General features: G+C 40.6%; 1 protein-coding gene across 1 annotated transcript; it reads left to right on the plus strand.

Moving 5' to 3' along the window:
* The first annotated feature begins 1,831 nt into the window (after positions 1-1,831).
* On the plus strand, positions 1,832-11,879 carry LOC125969070 (sphingosine kinase 1-like). The gene is given in 6 exon segments (XM_049720755.2): positions 1,832-1,888; positions 1,890-2,325; positions 6,493-6,642; positions 8,936-9,030; positions 9,290-9,405; positions 10,686-11,879. Coding segments are annotated over 6 exon segments (1,692 nt in total). The 3' UTR covers positions 11,524-11,879.
* The last annotated feature ends 439 nt before the right edge of the window (positions 11,880-12,318 follow it).

Raw genomic sequence — 12,318 nt, forward strand, 5'->3', positions numbered from 1 at the left:
AAATGAAAAGGCTCTTTTGTTGGGAATTCCATAGTGTACATAATGATCTGGCTCTGAAGACACATCCACGAGCATTTTGAGATGCTGCAAATGACATAATGTGTTCATGAATGGCTTTTAAAGAGAAATGCAGCATCAAAGGAAGCAAGGTGCTCTCTACCTATGTGTTGTCTTGGAAGTCTTTTTGCACTGATGTATTTTGAGACGCACGAGTAGCTTGTGAATCTCATTTCCCCTCTGGCCCAGGTGTTTACTGGGACTATGAATTCCCATCTGCATATACGTTGTACACCTCCTCCTTCTTTTTCCACTCCTCTTTTCTTTTCAGTGGATGATAGGCTAGTGCCTGGAGCATCACCACCACAACACACGAATGACTTTGATTTGACCACGGAAAATATGCAGAACAGAATTATTGTGCAAAACATTGTGTTTCCTTCCCCCCTCCGCACATCGGTACGAAAAGTAAAACACATTGTGTTAAAGAAACAAAAGAAATGTTTTTGCAAAATGACAGTACATTAGTATTGGACATTGTATATTCTCCATCACATTCATTGTCATAAGGGTCACAGGTGAGAATTGGATCATTTTGACTCAAAGTGCGTGGTGTTTGAGAGTGAGTGGAGCTGTCCATGATTTCAGCTCATTCAGCAAACACATCCACAACATTAAAAAGCAGAGAGAACAGCTTTATTCTTCAATTTTTAAAGCTTCATTTTATACTTGGCCATCTATGTAATCATTTACACACACTCTTTGTTGTATCAAATATAGAAAACATTCGGTATTAAGGTACAGGCTCTCTAATCTATATATTTCAGTTTACTTCTTCTCCATACGAGACGTTAATAGACGAAAATATAATTGAACAACGTATACCAGTACATGCAATACAAACAATCAGTGGAATTTAAACAAATGATTTCCCCTATTTACTGTCTCTTCGGAATAGTTTAAAGACATTGCATGCAATTTTGAATGAAAAGAAAAAAAGTTTAATGCCGTACGTATTCTAAACTCACCGTCATTGTTCTTTCTAACATTGCCATCTGTTGGCGTGATAAAGTAACTGCGCTTCAATAATAACTGTAACTTGACACAGACGAGCAAGTCCCCCACACCCCAAAAAGGAATTTACAAAAATAAATAATAGCGCAAAAGACAGCAGTCTCTTTGCTGAAATTGATGCTGATATTGAAATTGAACTGATATTAAGAAATATGTTTCATTATATAAGTTAATTGTCATCATTTAAAATTTAAATGATAAAAATGTAAACTCTAAATACATTACCTCAAATAAATAGATAAATAAATAAATAAATAAATAAATAAATAAATCAGAAAATGGATGGATGGATGGATGGAAATAAATAAATAAATAAATAAATAAATCGTAGTGTTGATGAATTGTTTGGCCTAACACGTGTACTTTCACGTTTTACAACCCGTTTGCATGTAACAACCGCTAGAGGGACCTAGAGCACATCTTTTTCGCACAACTCTGTACTAAAGTTGCGGGTGAGCCATGGATAAGTTTACGTGTGAAGTTAACGAGAATTACCCCAAATACCTACATATGTGTCTGTCGATCTCTTGAAAATAATAGCTTACCACTATTGTTGAAGTGGTTCATCGTTGTCTCTTACCAATGAAACATTTTTATATTTGATATAAAAGAAAGGTTAAAGTTGTGTTTACTGCAGCGTGACCCTTGTGTTCAAATTTCAGTATTGACAGATAGAATACTCTTATTTTGAAACACAACCAGATATAGTAACATTCATTCAATCGGTGCTGACAATAGTCCGACCGGTGGCAGCTGTCAGATGTCCCCAAGTGTTCCCGAGTCTGGCTGCGATGTGATCGTGCGGCCGCCGCTGTGTCCCGGACCCCCGCCTCCAGGTCAGGATGGACCTGAGGAGAGCACAATATGGCCACAACATGAACACTCTGTACGGGGAATTCACAGCCACAGGTAACCGAAAAGTCAGGTGCGTCGTGAGCCTGACTGACAAGGAGCTTGTCGTCCAGCGGCTCACCTCGGTACCTGCGGGCCGGAACCGAGTGGTCCTCAGCCTGAAGGACTGCGTGGGCTGCCGGGCGTACCGGGAAGATGACAACGCAGACCCGGCCGCCTATCTGGCGGCCTATTTTTACCCGCTTAAGCGGCGTTGGATGGGCTCCGGGCACTCGCGGCAAAGAGTGGAGCAGTGCTTCCGTCTCGCCGCGCTCCAAGATCCGCGTGCCAATCTCGAAGAAGCGGAGAAGTGGGCTCGCGCCGTCCGGGAGCGCTCGAACCGATGGCAGCACCTTCGAGATGGTAAGAGAGGCTCTGTTTGCTCACCTTTCCTCCACATACCCATTGCCTTAAAAGATCTAAAGTTAAAGTAATTTTTAACTTTTTTTATTTTCTCGTCAGTTGTCAGTAACACGGGGCAGTTAAAATAGTTGGCATGTTTTGCATTCTTGAGGCTACTGGATCATTTAATGACTAGTAAGTGTCACATTCTGACATCATATAACTGGCACTAATTTAGTCTTTAATTGGTGCAACACTTGGCAGCACTAATTGTGCATAACACATCGAGGGGTACCGGGTTTAAATGAGCCCCTTTGTTTGCTTGCCATAAAAAACATAAGACCATAAAAATAGTTGTCGGTTCAAATCTTTATTTGGAGTTTGCGTGTTCTTCCTGCGCTTTTGTGGGGTTTATCTGGATACTCCATTATATTCCTACTTTCCAAAAAAACATGCATGTGTGAACACCGTTTTCCATAGGTACATGTTTGAAAATGTATTTTAACACCAAGAAAAAAAACATACTGCAATAATAAAACTAGTGGGATCGTTTTGCTGTGTCCAAATATAGGCTGCGTCTTTTTAAGGCCAAATTTGTCATCCACTTGACATAACTTCCGGTGCGTCTCGACCACACACTGATGTCCAAATCCACACGACCTTCAAATCAAACCTTAAAATCTGGCCTTTGTAACTATGGCAACGGGCCTAAAGGGAAGGTTGCTTTGAGCACAATTGCGAAGCCTACGTTGCTCCGCTTCTTCTTCCTCTACAACATCTCAAGGTCTCTTTCAATGCTTGTATTGTTACATATTTGTTTGCTCATTTTAAAAGTTAATTTTGACTATAAAAAGAACATGGAGGCAATAGGGCTGTTAAATTCCTGAAATATTAACAAGCACAATTATTCCTATGTGGAATGCTCAAGACTACCATAGATAAGTATCTTACATTTAAAACAAGCTCTCTGAAAGAACATGGAGTATCACAGGCACACCGTGACCCAGATAGCATCTGCCAGTTTGCAGGGATGTATTTTTTTTCTTACAAAACATACTGCAACTTAATACATCTTGTCATTGTCAGAGGAGGAAATAGCAGATGTGAGAGAGAAATGTGAGAAACTCAAAAGACATGGCACAGTAGTGATCGGACAGGTTTTGTATCCTGAGAAACCCAATAGTCTTTGTTGTCGAGCAATGCACTCCACCCACTTCATTCACATTAGGCCTCTGAAACCGCAGCTTTAACCTTCTCTGCAGAATTTAGATGAGAGAGCCTGGATACTTGTGAGAATTGATTTTAACACTGACATCTTTGTGATGCCTTAAGGTGTCAATCGCTAAGGGCTTTTTTTTTTCTTGGTGGGAAAACGATTAGATGACAATACAAGAGTGTAGCCACAGTTGTGTGGAGTTTTGTTCGTTTACTTTTTAGACTCTGCTGTCAGCATTCCACCAACACATCTGAGGTGGAAATGTCAGCAAGATAATCATTCATCGTCATAAGGCACACAGGCCTGATATGAATCACTTGTTGCGGACATACAGCAGCACCTCCGTCTAACCAAGCTGATCACTTTTTTTTAAACTTTTATCGGACTAATGTTTTCCAATGAGTACTAACTCAACTGGGATATCCTTTGACGTGTGAAACCACAGACGCAAAAATTCCAGGCCTACCTCACTGGCTGCTGTTATTAAATTATTAAGTTAAACCTATATATTCTCTTCCTGCTTTGTGTGCTCTGTTACGCACATACTTGCTGAGATGTTCTACCAGGACAGGAACCACCACTAACCATGTTAGTCAAAACCCTTCTGATGCAGATAATAAAATGAAAAAAAAAAAGCGCAAGATCATAGCCACTTCCCCAAGTGCCTTTTCATATCTTTACCCACATAATAGATGGTTGCGATAAGTGATTGCACATATATGTGTGTGAGGCCATTCATACTGCTCTAAAAAGACCATAGAAAGATTTGGTACATTTACAAACATTGATGATACACAAAGTGCCTAAATTTGGGTGTGTAAATAAGAAATAGTAGAATCTACTGAATGTAGCCTCTTTCGCGCTTTCCAAGCGTCAGTTCCATCTGTGGCGTATGCATCTCTTCGGAACAAAGCCTCGCCTTAGAACTAAACACGACACTATCGCATTGGGATACAAACCTCAATGTCGTCAACTCTCAGCCTCTCTTAAAATAGAGCCGCAGCCAGCTAACCACCAGCACCACCTCCTCCTCCTCGTCCTCCTCTTCCTCCGCCGCCTCCACTTCATCCACCCCCTCCACACCCTTTTGGTCTCGTTCAGCAAAAATGTGCCTCAAAGTCGCCACTTATTTTACAAGCAACATAATGGAAAAGGACATCTATTTGCTGCTGTGGCGAGGCCATTGGTGCAGTCTGCAATAAACCTGTATATTTAAAGTCTAATTAAAAATTAAATGCTCTGGCAAGGATATTCAAAACATTTATAAAATTGTTCCCTCAGTTAATTGGTAGGTTTTTATACATTTTGTTGATTTTGATGGAATATTGTTCATGTTATCAAGAAAAAAATAGTTGAGAAACAGATCCATTTGCATGTGAAGAGAAATTAAAATGTCCCCTTCAGGGACCAATAAAATGTTTTCTTTCCCCTTCACACAACTTGCAAAAGTATACAATTAAAATTGTGTAAACATTCTGCAGTGATTATTGCAAAAGATCAACATAAACTTGATTTTGGAAAGGCTTATTGAGCTTCAGATGGCTCGAAACCGGCACTATTTAATTTTCAGCAGATTTACATTGGATCTATATGTCATATTACAGAAGGGATAGATTCGCACCAGTTCAAATTCAAGTTAATCCGTTAATCCCTTTAATGTGGAAACTGGATTCCCTCCTAATGGGTGTTTGTCAGGGCTTAAGCGGCCTCGTCACCAAAGAGCAACAGGCAAATATAGGAAAACTCAACCTGTTGGTAGGTACAAAGAAACAGATGAGAGTTTTTTTTTTTTTAAATTCCAAATGATGTCTTGAACAATGTTGAGTTCAAGAAACATCGCTGAATATGGTCAGTCTAACTTGTTTATTCTCAGATTCCCAGACAGCGTGTGCCCAGATAGCTATTATAAGATCGCTTTTCCTGCTCTTGGGCTTCCCCTCCCCTTTCAATTAGGACATAGGAAATACTATGGCGGATACCTCAATATAGTGATTACTCCATTAAGTTTTGGGCCAGTTCCCATGCTCTCGAATGGAAGAAAGTAGAGGAGACGCAAAACTCGCTGAAAGCTGGTGCACAAACCTTTCTGACAATGGGGACTGCTATAATTTTTAAAGACAGTAGACAATCTAAGTTAATATTTAAGGTATATAAAAAAAAAAAAAGGAGATGGTGCAAAACGGCACATAATTAGCAATCAGGGCTCCCCCCATTCCTAACCAAACAAACCAGACTCATTATCTTCTGTCATAGATCCATTGGTCCTCTTCTGATCTGGTCCTCTTGCGCATGATGGGAAAATAAATATACAACTTGTGTCACAGTTTGGGCCCGTGCCACAGTGGCACTGCAGTTAATGACGGAGGAGGAAACTGGGAGTAGACATAAGCAAAGAGATAATTCACTCCGGAATGTCTTGGGGAGGGAGGAGTGGCACACAGGAAGTGGACGGGGATTTGAATGTGGCCGACAAGGGCACACAGGCAGCAGGGTCACGGCCGGTGGCGCCAACAGTCACGCCTCCTCATTCGCAAGGCCACCAAAGTGGCACTATTACCGCTTGTCATGCTCCGAATTCCACAAGAACATTCTTTGACGCTCTCTCAGTTGTTCTAACTGCATGTGTGGCAGCATACATGGTGGAATAAGTCAGCCTTGTCATAATTTGCTTATTCAGATGTGTTTTAGCATCACAAACAGGAATTAAGAACTGAATTCAACTTTTTATACCTGCGCTTAAGGTCACTAACAGTAACTTCACATTTTCATCAATGAATAATCCTGGGCGTTGCCATTTTGCTGTGTTTGTAAAACACAAACATTGAATGGATAATGGATCCCTGGAGTTCATTCAGGGTCATGTGCATAGCACAGAGTCAAACTTTAATCTCATGATGTTTCACATTATTTTTGTCAATGAATGTTATGTTGTTAGTTAGACATACATATGTACGTTATTTGAATACTTGCAGGGGTACTGCTTAATGAGCCGTCGCATCCGTGCCGGATGATGCTGCTGGTGAATCCACAGAGTGGGAAAGGACAGGCGCTCACACTCTACAAAAACCACGTCCAGCGGATGCTCAACGAGGCTGGCGTCTTCCACACGGTGGTCATCACCGGTGAGTCACATCGCAAATAAAATTTCAATTTGACGGAGGAGCGCTTTGGTCCTGCTGTGTTCAAACCAATGTGTGCTTGCTATGACATAAACTTGGAGGGAAAAAAAGCAGGCTTCTGCTAAATCATTAAAAAACATTGTTCCATTTGTTACAGCCTTTTTTTCCCTAAAATGAAATCAATTAATTTTCCCCTCCTAATTTTACACACAACAATAACCCAATAAGTTCTGTGTGGAAACAAATGTTTATTTATTTTGTTGTTTTAATTTATTAACAATAAAAGAGTTTGAAGAATTAAATATTTTTTGAATGAGTACACTTGGACTGTATATAAGGAAACAGTTTGAAGATTTAAATCCTTTTTGGTATGAATACACTTGGACTGTAAATAAGATAAAGATTTACATTCCTTGAAGGCAAGATAAAAAAGTACTCATTTTCTCTTGTCAAATATATCCAGTGATACAATTTTAGTCTCCACATTAAAAGTCAGACTATCCTTAACATTGGAAATGTTTTCTTTATTTCTTTTAATTACAAAATTATGATATGATGTCTCTTGTCAATTGAGTTGAATCACAAGCTCACTCATGTCATTCCAAGTTGGTAAACAAGCTCACCGCCAGACTTGACTGAATCGTTTCTTTTATCGTTGACCTCTCACTGATCATTTCTTTGGTGTCCCTCACAGATCTACAAAAAAAACTTGCCCCAAAACAGCTCTTCTGAACGAAATCCTCATGTTTTCATGCTGTCACAATGCTGGTAGACTGCCTTTGGCCCACGTGCGCACTCAGCTGTTATGTAACATGTGTGACGTACACGCGCACATGCATTCACATACTGTATGGATAAAGACAGAAAGATGATACACACAAAATCCCCTTTCATCATGATTTGATGTTTTTTTTTTTTTCATTCATCATAAGCCTCCATACGGGCTAGTGATGATTATGTAGCACACAGATTTATGATGAACTAGCGTGACACTAATTTGACCAGTGAGGAAAAATAACAAAACTGTGTATTAATTACTATGGGGAAATAACACATTATTTTTGGGGGCTTGCACTTTTAGCCACATTAATCCTGAAGAAAATGGTTTATGAGGAAAGACTTTAGGATTTAATCCTAAAGTGTATGATTACAGACAAGGAAGTTATTTTACAATCTATTCAAGTCCAATATTTCGAGCCACTTTAATCTCTGGTTTTAATCTGAATGTTACCCCAGTAATGATTTGGTTAGTTCTGACGCATATTAGACAACTCATAACGGGCATGTGTGTGTGGTGGAGGGGTGAGTAAGCATGTCTTGGTCAGTCCCAGCAGTGTGTCAGTAAGGATGGCACTGCAATGTTTGGTCTCCGTTACTGCACAAGTACCCAAGGATATCTGTCAGACAGCATTAAGAAGAGGACAGCACCCTTTAAATCCAGTTTGCAGTTGCTGGAGATTCTTGTCCTTAGGACAATTGTATCTGTATGGTTAGCATGGCAACATCTAACTACCTACTGTAGTGATCTATCACAATATACCGACTGCTTAAGTTAGCGTTCCTGTCTAAAGTTATGTATGTACTGTGCTTCTGCATGTTCTGACTTGTATGAGAGCAACACAGTGAGAAATTGAATTCATATAAATTCAATTATATTTGCAGCAGTTGTCCCAGGGCATCTGATTAAGCTATCAGAGCGGTTGGTGTGGTATTCACACACACATGCACACACTCACACAGTCGTCACCTGCTGTTCCTGAGGTGGTAGAGCACTGCATCTATTAAACAGCTCCCTGCTGCAGCGTGCACATTCATCTGGTGCCGCCTGCCTCTAATGAAGGATGCACAATCGGCACATTAGCGCTGAAACTTTCCGGATGGCAATACTTTACATCCGCCGCTGGTGTCGTAAATAGAAGCCGATTAAGGGTTTCAGCATATGGTTGTCTTCAATTTAATTTGTCCTCAACTTGAGTCTTGTTTGTGAATCAAAACATCAACCGTAGCACTCTTTCAACAAGTCTTCACTATAGAGTTTGTGAAATAAATTCTATTAAGATTATGTTAAGCTAAATATTTTGGGCAAAAACTGTGTTTTAACAAGGAAAGCAAATGCTGCGTCCTAACCGAATTGTGGGAGTTTACCTTTTTTATATTTATATTTAACTGTATTTCGACCCACTGAGACAGTATCAGCCAAAACGTAGACATTAATAAGCACTAAAAATAAAAAGGACTTTTGCTACACAAATGGGCAGAAGGGGAGACATCACTTGCTGTACTTGTGTTTCTACAGAACGTCAGAACCATGCCCGCGAGCTAGTGAGGGAGGCTGACCTGTCCCAGTGGGACGCACTTGTCATCATGTCAGGAGACGGTCTTCTGTTTGAGGTAACAAAATATGTGCTGCGAAGCTAAAAGTAAGTTCAACATGAAGGACATCATGACTTACTTACTACATGGACAAGTTGTTAAAACAAAGATGTTTTCAATCATATCTGAATTAAATGTGCAATTTGGTGCACAAAAACTAAAATGAAAATTGAATTGAAAAAGCGTGTCAATGAAATAAAATAAAACTGTAGTTTACATTTCTTTATTATAAAATACTTAGTGACCTTTTTTTTTTTTTTACATGTGTGTGTATTAGGTGATAAACGGTCTCCTGGACAGATCAGACTGGGAGGAGGCTATCCGCACCCCGCTTGGTATACTCCCTGGCGGCTCAGGCAACGCCTTGGCTGCATCCATACATCACTACGCAAGGTGGGTCACACAAATTGCAAAACTCACATTGACTGCTAAGGATACACCTGATCAATATACGCTGAACTGCCCATCCGCCATAATGTGTCCATCACATCCACGGCCGAACGTCAACATTACATCATATTGGTGAAAAAGATCAGTCCCAGAGGAATTAGCATTATGCAGTTTGAAAGTGGTGATAATGACATTGTGTTTTATATTTTGAACTTGTTGTTTTTATTTTATATGTATGTCCTGTAAAATAATAATATTATATATGTACAGCCAAAATCAAGACAGAAAATTGCCATGCATTCATTTATTTGCAGTAATAGTCCCAACAATAGAAATCATGTTTTTCCTGTTTTCTCTCTCCTCATCAAGGCTCGCTCAACAGCAGTAGCTGTCCATCAATTCATTCAAATTCTATGAGAACCATCCAGTTCCATTATCTAGTGCTCCCTTCTTTCTCATAAATTCCTTGGCCTGTGCCCGTCAATCCCTTTCGCATATGTCAGGGCTCCGGGGACAACAACAATAGCGGAAGGGTCCAGAGTCTGTTTTGTTTACACACCTCACACTCCCCGTCTGCTTGCTGCAGGCTGCTCAGCGGCAGGCAGTACGTTTTGGATTATTCCCCGATGAATAGGGGAAGCTTCGCTGAGGCTGCATGCTGTGCTTCAAATGAGCACCAACTCAAAGTTAGCTGGTATTATGCTATACGGCGATGAGCGCAATATGTGCCCCCAGGGACTGTGAGCTTGAATGAGACTCACGTTTGGTTATTTTTTGGGGATTGAACATAAAAGTAACAGTGCCCTTTTGGAAATAGGATGTCATGTCACTCTTAGAGTAGCTCAGGGTGTTTATTTAGTTAAATGTATATGCAATGTAAAGAAAATCACAGCCACCCAAGATGATACGCACACACCCACACGTACACATCATCCATCTGCCTTCATGGGTTTATCAAACTGCTGTGTCCCTACAGCCATTTTGGCCCAAAACAATAAAAATAACTCATGATTGATTTATAAAAAATAAAAAAATAAAAAGCACATTCAAACAGCAGCCTAGAATCATTTCCAAACCTCCCCAAATATTAAGGGCACCTTCATGTTTTCATCTTTGTCTGCACATTTATTTGGGGAACTTAAATATTAACGCACGTCTAATTAGGAGGCTGGCATCGGTTAGAAAAACATTTCTTCTTACATTTATAATTTATTGAGGCAAAATGTGTTTCACTGATTTTCTAAGATGTGAGGATATCTTTTTGATTCTTGATTTTCCCTCAGTGCTTCATTGGTGTCCAGTGAAGAGCTCCTGATCAGCTGCGGCTTCTTATTGTGTAAAGGTGTGGTGTCCCGCATGGATTTGGTCTCAGTCCATCTCTTCTCCGGGACCCGTCTCTTCTCCTTCCTCTCGCTGGCGTGGGGCTTTGTGGCTGACGTGGATGTTGAGAGCGAGAAGTACCGCCACGTCGGGGCAGCTCGCTTCACCCTGGGCACCCTGGTGAGGTTGGCCTCTCTTCGCGTCTACAAGGGCAAGTTGGCCTACCTACCTGTGACGGAAGACCGCAACCTGGTGGGATCCAGACTGAGCAACCATCACAGTGCCACCTTGCATCTCTCCAGAGACTTTCCCACGTGGAACTCTTTACACAACTCCTGTCACTCCAACAATTCGCTCAAGGCGAGATTTGAGCATTCACAGAGCTCCAGCAACACTCAGACGGGATTGTGGGATTCGGTACTCCCCCGGCTGGATGAGCCTCTCCCCGGGAGCTGGATGGTGGTACCCGAAGAAGACTTTGTACTGGTACTGGCCATGTACCAATCCCACCTGGCTGAGGACCTGCTGGCCGCACCAGATGCCACTTTGGACGATGGTGTCATTCATCTGTTTTACGTCAAAGCTGGAATATCCCGTTCCGCACTGCTCAGACTCTTCCTGGCCATGGAGAAGGGCGCTCATGTAGCCTCCAGCTGTGCTCATCTGGTGCACACCAAGGTGCGGGCGCTCAGGATGGAGCCGTATTCTCCCAAAGGGATTATAACGGTGGATGGAGAGGTGGTGGAATATGGGCCGGTGCAAGCAGAGGTGCACCGGGGCCTCGCAAGACTCATCAGTTGATGCACACTTGAAACACACACAAAGACACACACACACACACATCATATTAAGGCATATTTTAATCCAACTTCCATCATGCTACTGTCACATTACAAAATATTTAAATCTGGTTAAGCAGGGTTATTCTTTTCTCTTTCTCAATTGAGATGCACATATCATGCTTGTCAGCATGTTTGCAGAATGCTTTTCTGTCACTACCCTGCCAATAGAGACTAATAAGGGAATGATGGCATCAAAATCACACATAAACAATCTTCACCAAGTTGTCCTTAATGATGCGCTAATGATTGTAACATGGACTGTTAATTGTGGCTTTTGTCTGTTTTATTTTATTCCAAAGATCTCATGAGGACACAGTTGGGTTGCAATTCCTTTCCAATCATGAGCCTGATGCCTGCAGCAGGGTACAAATGGGCGTGGGGGACTTTCTATATGTATTGACTTGTTAAATGCTGCATGACGATAGCAGTGGTCTCCTCTTAAGAGACACACTATCTTGTTGCCGCAAGTGGTGCTTTAAGAGCATTAGCAGTGTCCTGAAAGGAGGGGGAGGCGTATTTATTTCATTTCAACACATTCAAAAGGAAAGGTGGACTCATAAAACAAAGATGTACTCATGAGGGTTGAGTAGAAAAAACTATATATGTATATAATTTTGTTTCTACTCAACATATATATATATATATATATATATATATATATATATATATATATATATATATATATATATATATATATATATATATATATATATATATATATATATATATATATATATATATATATATATATATA

The sequence above is a fragment of the Syngnathus scovelli genome, chromosome 5 (genome assembly GCF_024217435.2).
Source record: "Syngnathus scovelli strain Florida chromosome 5, RoL_Ssco_1.2, whole genome shotgun sequence".
NCBI lineage: Eukaryota > Metazoa > Chordata > Actinopteri > Syngnathiformes > Syngnathidae > Syngnathus > Syngnathus scovelli.